Below are 23609 nucleotides of genomic sequence, written 5' to 3'. Positions count from 1 at the left end.
CATTTTACCACCACACACTTGCTGTTGTAGGCTTGTGAAGCTGGTCTCCCAACCTGACCAAACTGCTGTTCATCTGGTCGGCCAGATGGTATTCTAGCCTCGGGTGTGCTCCCAAAAGCGGCTATGATCTCAAGTTCCATCTTTACCAACAGAGTTCAATGGAACTTGCAACCATAGTTGCCTAACAATGCTTTAGGGAAATGCACCCCTGAGCAACTAACAAGAGCTTAAAAGCCCTGTAAAACTATAGTAGCAAACCTGACTAGCTTGGTGGCTAGCTGAGAGTCAGCATACCACCTTAGGCTATTTAGGGATGCCCAATTATTCTCCTGGTGGACCATCCTGCAAAGTTTACCTCCAACCCTGAATAAATACACCTGAACTAGGTAATCGAGGTCATTTGGAGTGCTATAGCACCCCTGGTCCACTTTAAAAACAGTACATGTATATGTTTAATATGCTTTAAAATGTAATTTATTATAGCAAGACTTTAATGTATTATAAGCTGCTTAAGAATTTAGTAATTTTGAAAGCTTGTGATACATTTTTTCAGAATTGTTCATGAACAAAAAGTTCAATGAACCGCATTTATTTGAAATAGAAATCTCATTATATTTGTCTTTATTTTAACGGTGTCCTTGCTGAATAAAAGTATTTCTTCTTCCTTTTAGAATGATTATTAGAGTGATTAGAATGATTTCTGAAGGCTGATGTGACATGGAAGATTGAAATAGACAGTTTTATATATATATATATTTAGAAAACACCATTTCTCCAGGCTTGTATGTTTCATTTTGTATGAACGAGATTGTGCCATTCTTTTCACCATAAAGCCTCAAAAACCCAACATTTTGTTTTTCATCATCCTTCATTCTTTTTTCTGTGTCTGACAGACTGTCAGACAGCATATGTGGCACTCTGTATATAAATGAAGTGAACCAGTTACCCAGACACCTGTTCTGTTTGGCTCATGTTGAGCTTTGCTACAAAAACCTTTTTTTGTTGTTGGATGAACTTTCTAGCTGCTGATTAAGTCCATGGCACAAACCCCTATAGGGCTCGCTGACCTGAACTAACTCCTGCCTTTCTCTTTTCTCTGTAGGTACAACCAGACAGCCTAAAGAAGGAGAGGTCCCAGGGGTAGACTACAACTTTGTGACCGTTGAGCGGTTTGTGGAATTGGAGAGAAGTGGAGCTTTGCTGGAAAGTGGAACTTATGAAGGTAAATTGGCCAGGTTGCACAGCCACGTGTTTTTGTCTCATTATCTCATCGCTAGGATTATGGATTTGAGTACATCCTAATCTAACTAACCAACCAACCAATTAAGTATTAAAATGTTGGTTTTTATGGTGTGAACATAATTGATAACTCAAATCTGTTTTGTCAAGTTTCTTGAGGTGAAGTGAGCTATTTTTAACCTAGTGAATAACAAAATCAGCTAAATAAGGAGGACTTACATTTAAGGTGGGAATGGTGTCATATTTAAGATCAAAATATCAAAAGCCAGGTTTCTATCCACGTATTTTTAGGCAATTTTTGGCTACATTACAACGCAGAGATGCAAATAAAATGTTCAAAACGTGCATTAAAAAACTTGCTTTAGGTGAAAACATTGTTTTATTCAGTAAGAAGACATTTGCATAAACTGCAATGGAAACAAGTTTACCAAGAAAATTCATAGTTGTGCATCAAAAGGGTGTGACTTTGCCTGAACAAGTTACACAAATTAATATTTCTCTCAGAGAACAAAAGAAAACATGTTGCTCTGGTCATTTTAAAATGCTAGAGCCAAAGCCTGTCATTAAAATAATTGGATATTGCTAACAAATATGTTCTTCAGAGCATTTTGTTTGTGTAAATAATTTATTGCATTCAATAATGAGCCACAGTGGTATTTGGTATTTCTATTTTGTGCCATTTTCCATTTATGTTATTTGTTTTTTTCTTTCTTTTTTTTTCTTTCTTTTTTTTGTGATAATCTGATTTCTGAGTCATTTGTAGAGAACAGATCTTGGGAAAGTATCTGATTTGCAGTAACTCTGGTTAATTCGCAGCGCAGCGTGATATAAAAATACCCCAAAGTGAAAATGTGATTCTCTGGGGTCTTGTGAGCTTAGCCTTTCTTCACTTCAAAAGTCCAACTACTCCATCCTTTGAATAAATATCACTCTCCTCCTTTTTCTTTCAGTCCATATCTACTTTTCTCTCAGCTGACTTTGTAAACTAGTGACTGAAAGCAACAGAGAAGAATCTCCATATGTGAAATACATCAGCTCTTCTCTTCTACTCTGTTTCTCTCTCGTCAATTCTTCCTCAGTGATTTTGATCTTCAGTATGTTTTAAAGAATGTGACTAGCACAGAAAAGAGCTCTGAGACTGTTTCTCAGCTCAGCTTTAATAATGTAACTTCAGGTATATGAGTGGGATTTTTGGTGGGTTTAAAAAGGATTTTGAAATCTAATATACGTATAAACTAGTCTGGATACAAAAACATAGTGACTAACTGACATGATATAGAGTAACTTACATATCAGGTGTATCAAGAGATATCCTGTGAACTTTTTTCAAAGAATCTTGAGCATTCATACCACAATGTAATTTCCACTGCATCAGATTATGTATTGAGTTTATTAGCACTCTCTGGTGGAAATTATATTTTAATAAAACGTAGGTCTCATTTGTCAAATATACTTTTGTAATAGCTCTAAATATATCAGAAATATATTAGAAACTTTTTTTTTTTTGCACTACATAAAAAATAGAAAATAGAAGAAACATTCATATTAACATGGAAATGTTTTTATAATTAGATTACATTCACTTCATTACAGTAAAATGAATTATAAATTATATTTAAGACCACAATAAGCTGATAATTCTTGCAAAGAAAGGGAAATAAATAAAAGCACATGAAATATTGCATTGAAGTATTTTATTATTTGATAAGAAAGAGGTCATGCAGTGACACCAGACATGTTAAAGTATCACAGCTATGTAGAAAACTGGTCAGTTGCAGTGTAATTGTACTTGTACAAACAACCAATAGATAGATGTCCATATTTATGAGTTACAGCTGTTGCACGCTGCAGCATCATGTCAGGTAGTGACCCGGGGAGAATTAAAGGTGTAGTCAAACAGATGCCCTGCTCTCCTCTAGAGCCTGTTCACCCCAGAGTCTGTAAACACTGAACAGCACTCGGTGGTTTGTGTGTGGCGTTGTACTGGTGTCAGAGTCCTGGCCGAATGGACTTTTGAGTTGTTTTGTTTGCAGAGACAAGATTTGCATTTATTTTCATTTTAAAAAAAATTTATGTTTCGAACATAACTACTATTAAAACCAAATCTACACTCTTAATTACTGCAAACCAAACCTAATACTACACCAAAAAAAAAAAAAAACAATATTTTTTAAGAATTAATAAACATTGTTTTCTTTATTCTTGAATCCCTTTCATGTTATGTTGCCCGAAGCTCCTAAAAGATGAGTTTGCAGATGTAGCTCACTTCTGGAAGCAATTTTGTACCCAAAGTAACTAAACACCCACTGGAGAAAGGTGCCTTGCTTATTGCCTGAGAGGCTGATACTGCATTTTCTCCATTTGGAAAGTTGTAACATCATGGTCGGAGAGCTTACATTATAAACTATTAAAAGTCAGTTATGCATCAAATGTCTGATTGGTTCCAGATAACTATTACGGCACCCCGAAGCCCCCGGCAGAGCCCAGCCCACTGCTGCTGAATGTAGCTGAGCAGCTGTTGCCAGGCGCTACACCCAGATCACAGGGCAAACGCAGACGTAACAAGTCCGTAAGCAACATGGAAAAAGCTGGCATCGAGCCACCCGAGGAGGAAGAGGAGGAGAGGCCCGTCATCAACGGCAACGGAGTGGCCATCACCCCAGGTGAGGAGCTCTTAATCAGTTTAAGAAGAAGAGAGATTTGTCATATGCGGCTCTCCAGTGTAGTAAGTTCATTTACAGCTGTGACCTCAGATCAGGGTTACTAGCATAGAGATGATTACTGTGGGGCCACTAGGTGCATCATGTATCATAGCAACCGCCTCCATTCTAAATTACCTCATAGTAACCACTGTTGTCAGGGCGATAGCCTAGCAACTGTCGCACCAGCATGTTATCACACATTCTCTGGTTTTCACTCTCTGCGGGACGGGAATGTGCATCAAGTCTGGAGGTACTGAAAAAACCTTTGTTTTCTTCTGGCTTTAATACAGCAGCATGACATAGTGAATTAGAATCTAACACAGTGAGGGAATTGTTGACGTGTAGTGATGAGAACTGAACTGCCAGAGGAAAATGAATTCTTTTATAGCTCAGTGCACTTAAATTCAACATGAATCAAAATTGACCCTATTTGCTTTCTTAATACAAGTTCCTGCTCTTATTGTGCACGATTCATCAGTCCATGTTGTTCGAAAAGAGGAGAAAAATAATAATACTGGACTGGAAATAATGTTAACCAAAGGCAAAATGGCTCTTTAGGCATTGTCTTCTAAGGTTTTCTAAAATCTTACCAGTATTAATTTGATGTTGCTTAATGTTGATATAGTGATGTTTATGGCAATAATGGCAAATAAATACCTAAAATGGACAGTTCACCCAAAAATAACAATTCTGTTATCATTTACTCAACCTCATGTCACCCAAACCTATAAGATGTTCATTCATCCCCAAAACACAAATGAAGACATTTTAATGTAACCTGAGAGATTTTAGTAACACTTTATTTTAAGGACAAATTCTCACTATTAACTAGTTGCTTATTAGCACGCATATTGGCTGTTTATTAATACTTAAAAAGCACATATTAATGCCTTATTCTGCATGAGCATATTTGAGATCCCTTAAACCTAAACTTAACAACTAACTTAACAACTATTAATAAGCAGCAAATTAGGATTTTATTGAGGGAAAACTCTTAATTAATAGTGAAAATGTGTTCCCTTTTCTAAAGTGTTACCGAGATTTTTGTACCTCCATTGAACTTCTGCCAAAACTTTGATGCTTCCAAATTTGCATAAAGGCATTGCAACGGAAATCCATATGAACTGAGCTGTTTAGTCCAAGTCTTCTCCTTTATATGTTGAATAGATTTAATTCAGGCTGTTTTTCACATATAAACCACAATCAAATATGGTAAATGGTAGCGCACCTGTACTTGCTTGATGTATGAGAACAAACCTAATTGGATCTTGTGCCTTAAGCAGGAACAGTACCATATTTGAGTTTTATTTGTGTTTCAAAGATGAATGAAAATCTTATAAGTTTGGAACAGCACAAGCCTGAATAATTGATGACAAAATGTTCATTTTTGGGGGGTAAACCTGCCCTTCAGCCTTCACATCCTAGTCAGAATAAGTGGGTAAATATTCATTCAATCAGAAATATTTAACATTATGGACATAAAATGAGTTGCAAATGGCGTTTGTCAACTTCACTGAAGTATCAACTTTGTCTTTCAAAGTTTTTCTTAAAATTATTTCGGAAATAGAAACCAATAAGACAATTTTTGACAGCAAGTAGGAGTATATAATAAAGCTAAAATATTAATGTGGATAACCCAGATAATGTAGCCTTGGGATTTTATGTGAAATGTTTGAGCTCATGTTGAAATCCCTGACTTTTCATTGCACGCTTTGGTATCTTGCAATATCTGAGACACATTGTTAGGATATAAGAATATTCTTTATTTCTGTTGTGCACCATCTTAAATGTATTGTTTTGGTATTTACACTAAATAAAACAAATATATGGTTTTTACATGCTTTTAAAAATATTCTCCATTTATCCACCATTGGCAAGTGTGGCAAAAAGACAATGTGCGCCTTTGATGATTTTAAATGCTGTCTAAATAGGCAGCTCACTAGGTTTTGGAGCAGAGCTTGTGTGTGGAATTGAGTGAAGCTGTCCTCTCATTTTTCAGTTGATTAAAACATCAGTATTGCTGAATGTTATGGGATTCAGTATCTTTTTCTTTCATCTCTCCCTCTCTCTTCCCCTCGATCTGTCTTTTGCGACTTTCCTATGGGACCTCCAACCTCCATAACTCAAACTAGGACATGTTCAGCTCTCTATTTTTTCCCCTCTTCTTCTCTCTCGCTTTCTCACTGCACCGCTCTTATTTCACCGTCTCAGTCCGACTAACTCCATCTCTGTCTGTTCTTCCATCATTTCTTACGGTCTTCTGTTGTTCTTTCTTAAACATGCCCCTCTTACAGTGACCTGCTTTTCAATTCTCTCAGAAACTCCAAATCTCATTTACATCTTCTTCTCATAAATATTTCATAAATGTCTATCTCGCTCATTTCACCGGTTATTCTGTAGTCTTGGACTCTTGAGTTTCACCAGCCGTGCTGATAAAAGTTAGAGACTCCCACAATAATAAACCACAGTAATATTAAAAATTACACATCCTCTTTATAAAAGCATATCCTCTCTTTGATAATATTTTTGAATAATAATACAACACCCATCATCTTTTTTTATCCACATCTACTGTCTGATTCTTTTTAGTTGATTGAGGTGTTTAAATCGGAAATGTAGCTCTGCAGTTTTCCTTGTTAATATGTTATAGATTTAGTTTAATTCAGGCAGTTTAAACAATTTACTGGTTTTAGACTTTTCATTAGGATATTGTTGAGAGTATAATTGATTACATAAAGAATTCTTTTTTTAGGACTTCTGTTAAAAGCAAATTTTCTTGCATTTTTCAGAGTCCAGTGAACATGAAGACAAGAGTACAGACGCCTCAGGAGAGATGCCCACCACATGCCCCTCCGAGACCTCCACAGATGCCCCTAAAGAAGAGACAGAACCACCAAAATCACCCCCAAAACTGGACGAGAATGACGAGTTGGGTCCTCTGCCAGATAACTGGGAGATGGCTTACACTGAGAAAGGAGAAGTGTACTTTATAGAGTGAGTATCTGTGTCTGTCTAATTTTCAGTTAATTAGAATTATAAATTATAATCAGCATTATTTAAAGGTGCATTCAGTATTTTTTTTTACATAGAGATGAATAGAATTAATAGTAATTTTGGAAAGAAAAAAACATTGAGCAGTATGCCATGTTTCAATCACATGACCACCAGCTAGATGTATTAAATATATGTATATAATATAATATTTTATTATATATATAATATACAATTATTAGTATATTTTTATTTTAATTATAAAATCCTATATATATTTATGTCAGCAACCATCAGAGTTGATGAAGCCCATGGTTTTCCCACAGAACTTGGCTACTTTTAAACTGTTGCGGCAGGTTGCAGATTGTTTCTCTATATTTGACTGAAATGCTTGTATTGAAATATTTTATGTTCTACCAATGATAAAACTGTGCTAGGTGATTATTTTAGTGAGGGAAGGACCCTGCTAGGGAGCCTCCTGTGAGCTACTTAATGAAAACAGACTATGTGTATGATTATTGTAATTTTCAAGTTTGGTTTGAAAGTGGCATGAGTTTTGTTATTTGAGTTATGGTCATTGAGCAAGTTTTTGGCCTTTTATTTGAAAGAATCAGATACTTTCAGTGAATAAATTACCTTGGTCAACTGTGAATACAGTGGCATCACTTGATACCAATATTTGCCAACACAACATAAAGCAAAATATATTTAGTGCACCTTTTAAAAAATGTATAGAAATCATTGAAGCTGTTATTTGCATGCATGCTCCAGATCATATTAAGCCTTGGTGCTCATGCAATATATACAGGTTCTGATTCTGTGACATCTGATGATTCCATTTCCATTCTCAACTTGGTCAATTTAAGATTTTTTGTTGTTGATTTGTTTTGTTTTGTCACTTTTAATTATTTATTTTTATTTATTTATTTTTAACCATGGCTTTGTGTTTAGCATCAGACCTTGCCCATACCCAATGTTGTTTATTAAATGATTTAATAATATTAATTTAGAGCCTGAATCACTACAATTATTATCTAAATCAGTCAACGGCACAAACATGGACCAAAACTACTATAATCCAGCCACCTGAATCATCTCTTTTAAATGCTAAAAGTGTGTTGGACTGCACTGGATATAGGCCAAGTACAAACACATTTTTTTTTATCATGTGATCTGCCATGATCAGTAAAACTGTACACAAACATACTTTTTAATTTCACGCCAGAAGTTTAGGGACATCCACAAATTAATCATTAATTTGTTCATAAATACATAGATTGTCATTATATAATGATGTTATATAAAGATAATGCATCTTACTGATAATTTATTAATATAAATTAAATTTGTAAAAAGCATACATAAACATACACACTTTGATTGCTAGGAACGTGTGTGTGTTCAGTCTTTAAACTATGACTTTACAGTACTGTGTTTTTCCACAGGGACAGAAGTTATTTTCTGTTGTATCGTTCATAACAGAAGCTGTATGTGAGTGACTCCAAATGATGCGAGGACAGTCTGCCACTGCTTTATGAAACCCCACACACATATACACAGTTTGCTCTGGCCCACACAGTGTGACTATTGAAGATTTAATGGAGTTGTCAAGCAGCCAATGGCGCCTTGTTTTTCTCTATCTCCCTCACAGACGGAGTGTCTTTAATTCTCAAACTGTAGACACTTCTCCATATGTCTATCTCTCACCATGAACACACACACATTCATACTGGACCAGACTGATCATGACACAATGTCTCTGTACATGCATTTAGTCACATTTAAACTCCCAAAGCAACCAAACATAAGCTGCGGAAATGCAGTGTGCCATTAGAATGTATTTTGATATGCATTTATATTAAAAAAAATTCTGTAAGAGAGAGGTGAATCATAAAGAGACACTGGGGAGGAAGGCACAAAGACAGAGACAAAAGGGCAGAAGTGTGGTGTCACATAGAGAACGAGCTCATCAAAGGTGCACCATCTTTTTGCCCCTGGCTGCAATTTCTCTGGCCAGTTGCTTGGTAGAGTGCCATCAGTCGAGTCCCATCACTGAGACAGTCAAGTCTACCTTTCTCCCACTGATCTCAGAGCTGTTTCTTCTGCTACTTTAGACAAATATGTGTCTCAGGGAGGAATACACTAAGCCCCAAAATGTACTGAATGTACTTGAATGCATAGTATAGTATAGTATAGTACTTTCTTGTGTTCTGAAATATTTCAGCATGCAATTGATAATACAACTTTTTGGAAGTAGCCTATTTGTTTAGCGTTGCTGTCGCGCATCATGCCAAGCTATTTTGGTTTGTTTTTAGTTCAGTTTTTTTGTTTTTGTTGTTTTGTTTTTGTTTTAGTTTTGATTTGGTTTTGTTTTTAATAATTTTTTTAGTTTTGTTTAGATTTTAGTTGTTTTGTTTTGTTTTGTTTTGTTTCGATTTGTTTCGTTTCGTTATGGCCACATTCACACAGCAGCAGAATATGGTTGCCAATGCAGATTTGGAGACCTTAATATGGTTACGTTCACACACAGTTCAGTTTCATGTGTGTTTTTTAGGGATGTAACGATACACTCAACTCATGATTTGATTCGATTCATGATTTTGATTTCACGATTCAATTCGATTCACAATTTTTTTTATTTTGATTTTTTTTTTTAACAAAATGAGATTTAAGACAAATTATAAATTAAATGTGTCCTTTTATTATTGCTTGGACGAAATGGTGCATGTTTCTTTATGAAATTTAAATATAACACTATAATAATATAATAATATAGCACTTGCATATTATTGCTCTTTCGTTGGTTTTGATTGCTTCTATTGTCCCCATTTGTGAGTCGCTTTGGATAAAAGCATGTGCTAAATAACAAAATTCTAATATAATGTAAATGTAAATAACAAAACTAAATTGAAATTTTAAAACAAGCTCCAAATCAAATAATAAAAAAAACACAAATTAAAGAAATCTCTTCATATTAAACAAAATAAAGCTTTGTCTGTGGTCTTTCCATTTCAATGAGAGGCAACCACTGCATTCTAATCATGATCCAAACAAAGATACTGCATACATGCAACATGAGCAGTTTTTAATCTAAATTAGATTGTATAATTTCTAAATTTGAAGCAAAAACAGAATGGATTTGACTTCAGTTTTGTGAAACTAATACATAAAAATATCTGCATGAAACACACAGCAGACAAGCTGAATGAGACGCAGATTCACTCTCTGCCAGCAGGTGGTGCTTAAAGCGCTTCCTTGATTTCCGCTGTAAACAAAGCAGCGCTGCACTTATTAACTTTAATATGCATTATACAGAGGCAAGATGAAAATAAAAAATTCCATCTAAACTTTTCTAAAGACAGTAAGTTCCCCTCAGACATACATTCATATAAACTCCTATCACAAATGAATCGCAATTTGTTTAGCATCTCAACTGATTTGAATCGTCACATATTTGAATGGATTTTCAACCGGCTCGCAGTTAATCGTTACATCCCTAGTGCTTTCAGTAACTTACAGTGACGAAGAAATTAGTTGCGTGTCATCTGAAATTTTTAGATCCTGTCAGTTTTCCACCGGAATCGCTCCCGTCAGTTTTGTGTTCTTCATGCGATTCAAATGCTCTGCTCTCCACCCAAATTTATAAGCTGCTTTTGGTTAATGAAGATTTGACGAATTAACTTGCGGCTCGATTGGACTCTTGTCATGTCAGAAAGTGATAAAACTTTCAGTTTTATGGACGTCGTCATCTTTGATTTTACTTTGGCCACTATCACTAAACTCACACCTAAAAAAAAAAGGCATGACTCCAAAACACAGACAGTTTTCTAAACACAACTGTAAGCATTTCGAAACTCACACCTGTAAAGAAAATGTGGTTGTCAATCCCAAAAACAGTGTGAATATAGCCCATTAGTGTCAGACCTTGTCAGTCCACAAATAATAAGTAACTAACCTGACCTACAACTTTCCAATCCCATTAATTTTTGATAGCATTTAAATTGTAGCATTTTGTAGCAATCAACAGCATTTAAATCATTTCGACATCAAAAATCATATCAAAACCTGGCATCCACGCTGACGATCAAAAATTAAATGGTATTGTGCAAACCCATGCTAGCCCTTATGCTAATGTAAAACAATGTATAACCTGGAAAACAAATAAGAACTTGAAGTTTTGGAGTCAGTAAAAGAGGGAATTTGTGACTTATACTTCACTGCTAGCTCAGTGTAATTGTTACTAATGGATGTAGCATTAATTAGCATAATTGGCTAATTAACAAGATGGTAATGTTGTATGAAAAACTGAGAAAGTAGTATCAACCATTTAAATTGATCTTTGTCACATGCACTCACTCACATTTGCATCATCAGTTGCTGTACTCTTATTGGTTCTTCCCTAGATGGCCGTCATAGGAGTGGTTTACACAGCAGGATTTCAGATGCTGTCAGAACTTTGTTGGAGGCTAAGATTAATTTCAATATCTATTAATTAGCCGTTGGTAAGCATGTTACTCTACATCGCAAAAATCTGCCAATTTTGCCAAAACTTTCAAAAGAAATCTTTATTATGACTCCTGAAATTGGTCTCAGAGGACAAAATTGTGAGGGAAAAACATTGTGTGCTAAACAGTTTAGTGAAATCGCCGCTCATGTTCGGTTCTCCTCCCTCATAAGTCACTCAAATCTTCCCCGCCATCTCTGTCCTCCTCCTCTCTTTCTTGCTGTGCTAATGAGAAGCTTACAGCTAATTAAAAGTATCGATTGCCATTTTGTTAAGCTAAACTTTTTTCTCACCCTCGTTTGGAGATGAGATCTCCGGAGACTTCCTTTCAGTCTCTCTCGTCTCCTCAACAAGATGATGTACAGCAGCAGTTTGCAGCACTCTCATCTCTCTCTCTTTCTCTTCATCTCTTTTCCTTTTCTGCTCCATTTCTCTTCTCTCCAGCCACAATACAAAGACGACGTCCTGGTTGGACCCCCGGCTTGCGAAGAAAGCAAAGCCCCCTGAAGAATGCAAAGAGAACGGTTAGTGTTTATTTTTCATTTCTCTCTATTTGTTTTGACTCTGTTTGCTTTACTCTCAAAATGGATGTCCAAAAGACAAATGTTTAAATCTACTGAAATTAAGCAACTAGCCACAAGAGACCATGTTTAAGTGTTACTAGACAAAACATGAAGCAGAAATGGCTTATTGGTTTTATAAAAAAAAAAAAAAAAAAAAAAAAAAAAAAACAGAAAAGGTCTGATCTGATGAGATAACAATGTTCCTAAAATTCTTTGATCAAGTAAAATAGATCATTAGCCTAACTGCAGGTTGTTCATGGCTGCTTAGAGCTTGAAAATAATCAAAAATATTTTTTATGACATTTATGTAACTGCAGTATTAGGGCTATCAGTATGTTTCTTTCAAGTCAAACATTACTTTTATTATTGCTAGGCAAAATCATGCAGCCTTTGCAATTGGCTTTCAAAGAAATTGAAAAATTTTGTTTGGCAGAAAATGTCAAACAATCCCATAGACATGGAAGAAAGGTCCAGAGCTGGATCTAGAGATGAGAATATTCTAGAGCAGGAGTAACCAGCGTGAGCCAGCACTGTTCCTGTAGGGCTACCATCCTTGCAAGTTTACTGTAACTTCGACCCTAATGAACCAGTTAATCAAGGTGTTCAGGATTACTTGAAAATCACAGCCAGGGGTGTTAGACAGGGTTAAAATTCAACTCTGCAAGAAGGTAGCCCTCCAGGAGCAGGGTTGGCTACCCTGTTAAAGAAATATGGAGTTAAACTATTTGAATGTAGGCTGGTGAACAACCACCTACAAACCACTTATAACAGTGCTTGCCAAGCCTGTACTATAGCCCCCTAACAGAGCACATTTGAATGTCTCCATCATCTGCTACTACTAGCTACTAGAAACAGATGGACCCTGTTCTGGCGTACTCTCTCCAGAACTCCTGGGAGCAGAGCAATCGGGGGAAAAGCATACAGACGAAGCCTCGCCCAAGTCTGCACCATAGCGTCCAGTCTGAGAGGAGCTGGATTAGCACAAAATCTGCTTCATGTAAACTGATATTAAACATACCACCAAACACTTCCAAAAAATCCTCCACAAAAACTCCATCATATCTGCTTCACCACCTCAGGATGAAGCCTCCCCTCCCTGGGCATCGGCCCCTGCCTCGACAGGATGTCTGCTTCTACATTGAGATGCTCAAGGATGTAAACCACACTTAGAGAAAGGAGCTTCCCTTGGGCCCACACAAGGATCTGGTGCACCAGTTTGTTTAATGGATGCAGATGCAGACCTCTTTGGTGGTTGATGTAAGAGACCACCACTGTGTTGTGAGTGCGCACCAACACATGATGATCTCTTAGGTTTGGGAGAAAGTGTTTCAGGCAGTTGATGTGCCAAGTGAGATGGCGACCACTCCACAGACCACGGGCAGGGTGGCCACTCATGACCACACCCCAAATGGTGAGGGACGCATCCGTCGCTAATGTTACACGGCGACAAGGAGCTCCCATCAAAGGGCCCTGAGACAAGAACCAAGGTTTCCTCCACATGTCTAAGGCATGTAGGCACCTCCGCATAACCTTGAGCATGCGGAGCAGGTTTCCCCTCGGGGAGATCCCCTTGGTCTTGAGCCACCACTGTAGGGGTCTCATATACAGCAGGCCAAGAGGTATAACATTGAAAGCAGCTGCCATCAGACCTTGCAATCTCTGAAGATGCTTGACAGTGAGTGACTGTCCCTCTCTCCCTCTCTTGACTGCAGTGAGGATTGACTCGATTCAAGCAGGGGACAGACGTGCTTGCAACGTGGTCGAATCCCACACCACGCCCAGATAAGTGGTCCTCTGAGCTGGAGAAAGCACACTTTTCTTGATGTTTAGTCTTAACACCAATTTTTTTTATGTGAGCAAGAACGACATCTCATTGTCGAACCGCCTTCTGCTCCAATTTAGCTAAAATCAACCAATTGTCAATATAATTGAGTATGCGGACGCCCTGGCATCGCAGGGGAGCCAGAGCTGCATCCACACATTTCGTAGAAGTGCTGGGTGAGAGTGCAAGGCCAAAAGGAAGAACCTGGTATTGATAAGCTTCGCCCCGGAAAGCAAACCTCAGGAACTTCCTGTGACTGGGAAGGATGGAGACATGGAAGTAGGCCTATTTTAGATTGATCGTGGCAAATCAGTCCTCGGACCTGATCTGAGACAGGACTTGTTTGAGTGTGAGTATCCTGAAATTCAGTCACATGACTGAGCAGTTTAACTGACACAGATCTAAAAATGGATGCAACCCCCCCCCCAATCCTTCTTCGGAACTATAAATTACCGGCTGTAGAACCCGGACTCTCTTTGGTGAGGAGAGACCACCTCGATGGCCTCCTTTCTCAAGAGAGTATCTAACTCTTGTTCCATTACCAGAGCCTGCTCGAGCCTGAGCCTCCTGGTACCTGTCGACAACGGAGTTGACTGCGACGCCGAACAGGCCAGAAGCGGGGTGTCAAGGAGGAAGACCGTGTCCTTTTCCTTCATATCTGACAAGGTCAACCATAGATGCCTCTCTGCTGCCATCATAGCTGCCATGGACCGCCCAATAGTGCGGGCGGTCTCTTTGGTGGCGTGGAGAGAAAGATTAGTGGTCCACCTAAGCTCTGTGATATTATCAGAGTTAATCTCCTTGTCTTCATCCAGCCCTTTAAGCAGGTCGGCTTGGTATGCCTGTAACACTACCATGGTGTGCAGACATGTACCAGCCTGACCCGCTGTCGTACCCCTTGCCCACCAGCGCTGAAGTTGTTCGCAGCGGCTTCAAGGGCAAGGCTGGAGCCTTCAAGGATGATGCCGCACCCAGGGACAGATAGCACGCGAGCATCTGTTCAACCCGATTCATCGCCCTATAACTGCGCTAATTCAACCCCGCAACATTGCCATAGTACTTGGAAGCTCGAGTTCCTGCAGGGGAACAGTTGGTATAACTTAGCAACTACATAGCTATGTCTTGGCAATGACCCACAACATCCAAGCATTGTCGTTGCAAGTTGTGCACAGACTAGCACCATAGTAGCAACTACCTAGCAGCATACTAGCAACCACCAAGAACACCAAGTGTCCATCTCATAATGTCCTACCAACCCTCGAACACCTTAGCAGCAATATAACAACACCCAGGTAACCACCCAGAACATCCTGGCAACCATCTACCAAAGCCATATCAACCACCCATAAATGCTAAAACAAACACTCAGAACAACTTAGGAACTACATTGCAATGCCTTGGCAATGTCCTATAACAGCTTGTAGTGGGATTGTAGTGACAAGTTTTCCACAGAACAGCCAAGAACACCCTAGCAACAACTTTAAACGTGCTAAAAACACTCAGAACACCTTAGTTTTGCACAACCAAGCACCTCTCAGAAACACCCTAGCAATTTTGCAAAACGCTACCAAACATCCCTTCAAAACTGCATACCAATGCTATGGCATCCACCCAGAACACCAGAGAAACCACTTAGCCTTGCCTTAGCAACCACCCAAAACAACCTTACATCGTGGAGGAAAGATTTGCATGACAAAGTACCTCTAACAAACACCCTAACAACCATATTACAACCCTACCAAATATCCCTTCACAAACACATAGCAACGGTATGGCAACCATCCAGAACACCCTAGTGACCGTGTAATTAATGGTAAAAAAAAACTCTTAACACTTAACAACCACATAGAAATGCCTTGGCAACCATGGACAACGCTCCAGAAACACACTAGAAAAACCTTAACAGTGTTCTAGAACCCACCTAGAGCATTTAGGGATTCTAGGGATGCCCTAGCAACCACCCAAAACATCCTGACGCCATGGGGTAAAGTTTTGCACGACCAAGCTCACAAACACTCAAGCAATTTTGCAATACCCTACCAAACATCCCTTCACAAACACATAGCAATGCCATGGAAACCACTCAGGACACCCTAGTAACCACCAAGCAATGCCCTAGCAACCACCCAGAACATTCTAGCATCATGGCTGTAAATTTTACACTGGCAAACACCTCTCAACGTATTCTACAGCAAGTGTAATAATCCAATTTTTCCACTGGTTACTCTGCACCCTACTTCTAGCACTCAAAAGAGTGTTTGTAAATGATCTTGAGCTGAAGCATCTCGAAAGTGAATACATTGTTAAATTAATCATGTCTGCAAAGGTATTCATCTCTGTTTTACCTGCTGTAAGAGGATTTATTCATCACTACCTTCCTCCCAGTTCACACGTTCGTGCACTAAAATCTAACTTCATGTTTGCAGTATAATCAACTGTGCCAGTGCATCAGGGGCTGCTTGTTAGCATGCATGTGTGAGACAGTGCATTTTACATGTCAGCGGATTCCCACAGTTCAAAGGCGTGTCAGCAAGCGTTGTGAAAACACTCATCACTGCGGATTTGTGCGGACGTGCGTTGTGTAATTCGGCCACCCTCTTTTGTTTAAAAACTGAAGGGAAGACACAGAATCAAAGCATTCTGCTGTTTTCTTCAATAAGCTCATGTTCCTAGACTGTTTTTCCCCCCGAATATTTACCGCGGGACAGAGTGCAGTTTCCATATATATGGCACAGTCGTCTCTCCTGTTTACCTGTCATCTCACCTCTCTCCCTGTGTCGATGTTTCTCTCTGATGGTGCGAATACCCTGGGTTTGCGAGTGAATGAATAAGCACAAATAACATGTCTCTCTGTGTCTGTCACTCGTGTTTCATTGCATTTCATCATTTCTGAAGCCATCACTGTCAGTGAGCACCCCAAAAAAATATAACACTCTCACACTCGCTGGGAACAGGTGGAGATATATTACAAAAACAGATGCATGGATGGATTGATGGATGGATTCAGCTTTATCAGTTGACAGCTGTGTCAATGCAGGAATTATATTTGTTTTCTCAGTGATATTGTACAAATTAGCTAAATTAATGAACAAAATGTAGACGCAAAATCCAAACAGCGTCACATAACAGCACACAGCGGTGTGATTTCCCCCCGAGATGTTTATTCATGCAAGTTGCATGAGGTGTCACAGCATTTTTGTGCCATTGTGCATTCTTAGAACAACGAAAAGCCTAATTTTCCTGTAGCTGCAACAATTGAGTTTGGATTTGAAATGGAATATTCTGGTCCATAAACGTCCCCTGATTACATAATTTTTTTTTTAGCAGATATTGATTTTAGTTTTGTGCATTTTCTCATGAGTAATTAGTGTATTTGCTGACAGAAGCTATTATATCCTTCATAAATGCTTACAGTCACATAATTCTGTTCATTTGAAGGAATCTTGGTTTTTAGGCCAACCTATTCCTTTCTTTTTCTCTCAAAAATTAGAAAGTCAGAGTTACAGCAGGTCTTTTTCTAATACCCAAAGAAAGTGATCCATTCATCTCACTGGCAGTTATTCATCTGGAGTATACAAGATGCTGCAATATTTGCTTCACAGAAGGGCTGCCACTAATGACTATTTTTCTTTCGTTTAATCTATCGACTGATTTATCGATTAATTGATTAATCTAAATGATTAACAATTTTACTTAAGAATATTTTATTAAACTATATTTTATTAAACCAAATGAAATCCAAATTTCTATGAAATCCTTTTTTTAAAGCAAAATTAAAGTGCAACATAGAGTGCAAGAAGCAAGTGTCCATCTCATAGTCCAAATCACTGAAATCAAAGTTCAGTATTATAGTGTAAGAATGACAAAATATCCACGTGTTCTAGTCTACTAATAAAATCATAATCAAAAAACACTTTTTAAAGAGTATTTACCAGAAATGTTATTTACCAAAATAATATTATATTTAAAAATAGAATAGAATTATATTTAAAAATTAATATATGTATATTTATATATTTATATAACCACTTCTAGGGTTAGGGTTAGCTGAAAATGGCCTTTGAATGATCACTTTATATAGAGTACCGAAAGTAAAAATCCCATTAATTTTCTCCACAGGGTAGCTGATTTAAAAAAATAAACCCTTAAGAAAAACCTTTTGTGAGTTGCGAGGTTGTTAATCAATGGTATATATGCTTTTGTTAAAGCCATCAGCCTGCATTATTTTAACTTATAGTTCAAATAATCACGTTTAACAGAACAATTCCTGGCTAAACTACATTATCCATGATTCTGCAAACAAATCTCCACCAATCAGAGAATCGCAACTAGATAATTGTACCAAAGAGGCCTTCGACTCCAATGAAACACTGTAAATGAAATAATAGCAAGCTGCAGTCTCAAAATACATAAACATTTCTGTATATGTGCATATTTTGCAATAAGCTTAAAATAGGTTGTTTCTTTATATATAATTAACAACTTTAAATCAGTAGTTTAAATTTCGAATTTCAGTTCTTTCCCTCATTAAAATACACAGTTTTGTACCTTTGTCTTGTACGCTAAGTACACAGTGTTGTCACAAACACGCTTTTTGACCCATAATGGTATTTTTCGGACTATATCCTGGCCATAACTTGAGAATGTTTGACCACAAATTGTATGTATTTCAGATAATAACTAAATAAATAAGATGTTCTGATTTTCTTGCCGAGAAAATTTGCCCTTAGATGGAAGTGTCAGCAGTACTAATATATCATCACTGCACAAATTAATATCACCAGGAGTTAGATAGAAGTTAGAAGTTAGTCTTTGTAGAATGTTCTCAACTCTCTTCCAAGCTCATAGTATGCCTGTGTGGGTTTGTTATCAGCAAAAGATGTATTGTGGCATTACTGATTGGTGTTATTTTGGGAGGCAGAATCTGGCAGACAGTTGAAGATGGCTATGCAGAATAAGGTGTTTGTTTTTATGATAGCACACACACACAAACTCCATCCATCAGTGAACTGTAATACTTGGTGAGAGTGAGTCAGTAAAAGAAGAGTAGAAGTAGTAGAAGAGGGAGAGAGATTTTCATCCCTGTCAGGTTTAAAAGTGTTCAGCAGACAGTTACACTCAAACCATCGCATATGGTGCCAATGGCCCAGTGTTCTCTCCTCCCATCCCCGCTCATCCTTCGTTCCCCTGTCAGCTCTTTATTTCTATATTAGTAATTCAGCAGCATGGTCAAATCCTGAATCACCTGTAAATGCTTGACTATGTGGCACATGAATTCCATGACAGGGGAATCGAGAAAATGTACACTTGTTCTTCATAAATATTTTGTTCCAGTAATGAAATGCTATATATGTATATACCTGTATGAGTGTGTATTATCTACATAATACCGTTGGGGTCAGTATGTTTTTTGAAAGAAATTCTACTTTTATTCAACAAGGATGCAGACAGTTGATCAAATATGAGAGTAAAGACATTTATGCAATAATATGAATAATATTACTGTTTTACTGTATTTTTGATCAAATAAATTAATATTTCTTATAAAGGCTATAAAACCTATAAAAATGACATGGGCACATCATGATTGTGTCCCTCAAAAAAAAAAGAAAATACTATTAATAATAATAATAATAATAATAATAATAATAATTAAGTTTATTTCTTCTTCTCGTTAAAAGAAAAGCCTATATATAATTGCAATTAGTAAAATGTTACCAATCACTCGCCTTGTAAATTCTTTTAATTTATTCACCAAATCCAATTTATACTCACATTTGGCATTTTTTTTTGGGCCGCGCCTGTAAACATTGATTCACCAAACACATAAAGCTTTAGTTCATATTGTTTCTGCCTCATACTTGCTTTTGTTTCCTTCCTCTCCTTCTTTCTCATCCCCACCCCCCTCATTTTCGTAAAGGTCAAAGCTTTTAACAAAAAAGAAACTGCCGCCTGTTTTTACTGCAAAGGGCAGGCAGGTTTTTAAATAGCAAGATTATTTAAATATTGTGCAAACAAAATGCAAATATTGAAGTAGGTAATTAGCTTGAGCTCACGATTCTCAAGGGGTACGTGGGGTGGGCTACTCTATATTTGGAGGCCATGAGATTAGTCCAAACTCTGTTAATGTTATTTAAATTTTGCTTTTGAACATTTGCTCACTTGTTGTTGCCAGAGTGTGTGATTTTTCTTGCATGTCAACTGAGTGCTTTGTAAAATCCTCAGTTGAACCCACAGACCTTCATGGTAACAGTTTGGGTGACGTGAAAGGGGAATGGGGAATTTTTATGTAATAACATTTTATGTAGTTCAACTCTGTGCCCTGAGCTCTGCTTGAGTGTCAAGATCAACTGATCACTCAACCTGAAACATCAGTTTTCAAGGGGTTAAATACTGCCGTAATACTTCCATTTGTGTTACAGAAGTGTGTTATTACTGATCATACTTATTATTTTTGACTTGTAGGTGAAAAAAAATTCCACTGATTTATATTGAAGGAGAGACCGAGCCATATCTAGAGTCCAGAATATCATAAAGACTTGGGACTTTTGACTTATAAACACCACACATAACATTGTGACATATTTGTGTAAACACCATCAGTGTTTTCAACTGACCAGTGAACACTTGGAGTGGCATTACATCAGTCTGATTGTGTGTATTAACAGTTCAGGTTGTCTCATCCTGTTGAATTGGGCAGTGTTAGGCCAGAAAAACCTGACCAGACCTGGCCAGAAAGTGGACCAGACTTCATACTGATAGTTTGACAAATCTACTTAACTACACGAGACCCCACAGACATTGTGCTGTTATCTGATGAGCTCTTGGCCTCATTGTGAGTTTAATACTTGTGGATAGGGGTTTGTTCAGATCTCAGATTGATCTGTGCACTCGGTTGTCTTCACAAGTGGATTTCTATTTTAATAGGACGACTACAAACCCATAGCGCAGCAGTAGAGTAATACCCAACAGTGCTTTGATCTGTGCGTGTGTGTGTGCCAGCCAGATTAAGTGAGAACATCACACAGTTTCTGTCACTTGTAATTTACAAAGTTACATATTATGTACACACACACTCCTCCACTCCACACTCCTCCACGCTGCTGAATGTGTAATTTGAGTCTATGTGGGCTTGCTTGTAATTGCGTTGCGTTTCCTTGTCACTTTCGTCTAGAAGCTCAGCGGGTATGCATGGTATATGGAGCGTGTGTATTCAAGTGTGTATGTGTATATGTATATTTTAGTCTTTTAGTATTAATAATAAGAGTTCAGCTAAATGATACAGCCTCTGAGACCAATGAATTGTGAAGTTTTTTCTGTCTTATTATATATGGTGTGACACCAACTCAGTGTACCCTCATTTATTAAACAACAGGAAATGTTAGGACAGACAATGAATACAGCATATTCTTGGGAAATTTTGTCATTTATGCTAATACTATACTAAGAATATTATTTATTTACTGCAGAACTGTGAAATTATATCTATCTATCTATCTATCTATCTATCTATCTATCTGTCTATTTCTCTGTCTGTCTATCTGTATATGTATATATATTTATAAATGTCTGTTTTATTCAGCATATATAATTGCAAATATTATTGTGATATTTGTGCCAAGAACAATATTTCATATTTCTTATTCTAACCATTAAGATGTCTGAAAATCAGACCATTATTTTTGAAGTCAGGAATGTCACAGCATAATGGAGTTGAACAGAAATTGCAAGGACAAAGGTAAATTCTGCAATTTTCAGAAACGTGTTTAGAAAAAAAAATGTACAGACAATGAAAACATAATATTTTATTTTCAATAAAAGCAAAAAAAAATTCTCTGTACGACCCATTAAAATGCCATGGTGATGGGAAATTGGATGATATTGTGAAAGACTGTGAAAAACATTTAAGAGTAAAATGATTGCTCTTATTTTAAAAGTTATTGTGTGTTGGCACACTAAATCTTTCAAATAATGTTGAGTGCAGTATTCCGTTAATTACATCAGTAAGTCACAGAGACACACAAAACCCACAAATGGCACCATTTCCAGAGAATGAGCCGATATATCCTAATAAAACAATATTTTTAAATTATAACTGCAACATCTACCTTTGAATGAAATGGTTTTGTGGATGTAATTGTTTTTATTGTTTGTTTTTCAGAGCTTCCTTATGGCTGGGAGAAAATTGATGACCCTGTTTATGGAACCTACTATGTTGAGTAAGTTCAAGCACTGGAGTTAACATACATGTTTTAGTGGCACTTTGGATCCCTGTGTTTTCTCACAGCTGTATTAATTGGTTATTTTGCTGCTGCACTATGCCCAGGCCAAAAAACAGCTGCTCCATTGTTTCCTAATTCAGTTCGCAGTGTGTTTGCGTGTGTGCCATCATTTTTCTTGCTTAATGCACAGTCTGGGGTGAGGTGGGACTATTTATAGTATGGCTTGCTTGGCTACTCTTCCTCCCAGGATAGAGGAGAACAGCAAGCCCAGAGCCAATAATGCAGCTGTAGTATCATGTGGATACATAACCACACAATCTCTCGAACTGCATCATAAATGCAGGACTTCATCCAGGTCTGCTGTCCTTAGATAGGTCAGTCTTTCCATCTATCTATCTATCTGTCTATCTATCTATCTATCTATCTATCTATCTATCTATCTATCTATCTATCTATCTATCTATCTGTCTGTCTGTCTGTCTGTCTGTCCATTTATACATCTGTCTATCCATCTATCTGTCTGTTTATCTATCTGTCTGTCCGTCCATCCCTCTATTGGTCTGTCTGTCTGTCTGTCATCTATCTATCTATCTATCTGTCTGTCTGTCCGTCCGTCCGTCTGTCCCGTCTGTCTGACCGTCCTATCTGTCTGTCTGTCTGTCTGTCAGTCTGTCTGTCAGTCTGTCCATCCATACGTCCGTCCTATCTGTCTGTCTGTCTCTCTGACTGTCCGTCCGTCCGTCCATCTGTCCATCCTGTCTGTCTGTCTGTCTGTCTGTCCGTCCTGTCTGTCTGTCTGTCTGTCCGTCCGTCCTGTCTGTCTGTCTGTCTGTCTGTCTGTCTGTCTGTCTGTCTGTCTTACCTGTCGGTCGGTCCGTCCTGTCTGTCTGTCTGTCCGTCCGTCCTACCTGTCGGTTGGTCCGTCCTGTCTATCTGTCTGTCTGTCTGTCCGTCCGTCCGATCTATCTATCTATCTATCTATCTATCTATCTATCTATCTATCTATCTATCTATCTATCTATCTATCTGTCTATCTATCGGTCTGTCTGTCTGTCTGTCTGTCTGTCTGTCTGTCGATAACATTACATTTTGATTATATTTCCTTCACAACACATTTATTATTAGTAAGACATTCTTTATTTATTATTATTTTATCTATTGTTATTTTAAAGCTACAAAACATATAATGTAAACCTTTCTTTGGTCTTTCTATGAAAAGGGAGAAAAACACATTTTCAGTGGTAATTGTACATGTATGGGTTTTATGTTGTGGAAGATGACAGCTGGGAAGATCAGAATCAGCATCTGGTGTGAAATGACTGTAATTTACTCTAAATCTGTGTCTAGTGGCTTTTTAGAGGAAACACTTAACAAGAACATTATGCATAAAGCTTATCATTTGTATTTGTGTTGTGTGTGTATTTTCAGGTTAAACAGACATCACTTTATCCTCACAGGCATTATTTAATAGGACCAAGCTAGAACCACTTTCAAGGCTGGTTTCCACTTTGCCAAACCTTGGCCTAATGTGCTATAAGAAAGTATGGAACTGATCTCAGATAAAGT

At 37.6% G+C, this 23609-nt stretch overlaps 1 protein-coding gene across 16 annotated transcripts in view; it reads left to right on the top strand.

Annotated features, from left to right (window-relative positions):
• Positions 1 to 23609, top strand: part of LOC109061653 (membrane-associated guanylate kinase, WW and PDZ domain-containing protein 2-like) — a 173590-nt gene that overhangs the window by 98849 nt on the left and 51132 nt on the right. For all 16 annotated transcript variants that reach the window (XM_042742773.1, XM_042742778.1, XM_042742765.1 and 13 more), the window contains 5 exons: positions 1103 to 1222; positions 3687 to 3902; positions 6731 to 6935; positions 11881 to 11960; positions 21983 to 22040. In XM_042742773.1, the coding sequence (XP_042598707.1) occupies positions 1103 to 1222; positions 3687 to 3902; positions 6731 to 6935; positions 11881 to 11960; positions 21983 to 22040 (679 nt within the window). The remainder of the gene's footprint in view (positions 1 to 1102; positions 1223 to 3686; positions 3903 to 6730; positions 6936 to 11880; positions 11961 to 21982; positions 22041 to 23609) is intronic.

Source organism: Cyprinus carpio, chromosome A4 (assembly GCF_018340385.1).
Source record: "Cyprinus carpio isolate SPL01 chromosome A4, ASM1834038v1, whole genome shotgun sequence".
NCBI classification, from domain to species: domain Eukaryota; kingdom Metazoa; phylum Chordata; class Actinopteri; order Cypriniformes; family Cyprinidae; genus Cyprinus; species Cyprinus carpio.
This window is presented reverse-complemented; position numbering and strand designations above follow the sequence as displayed.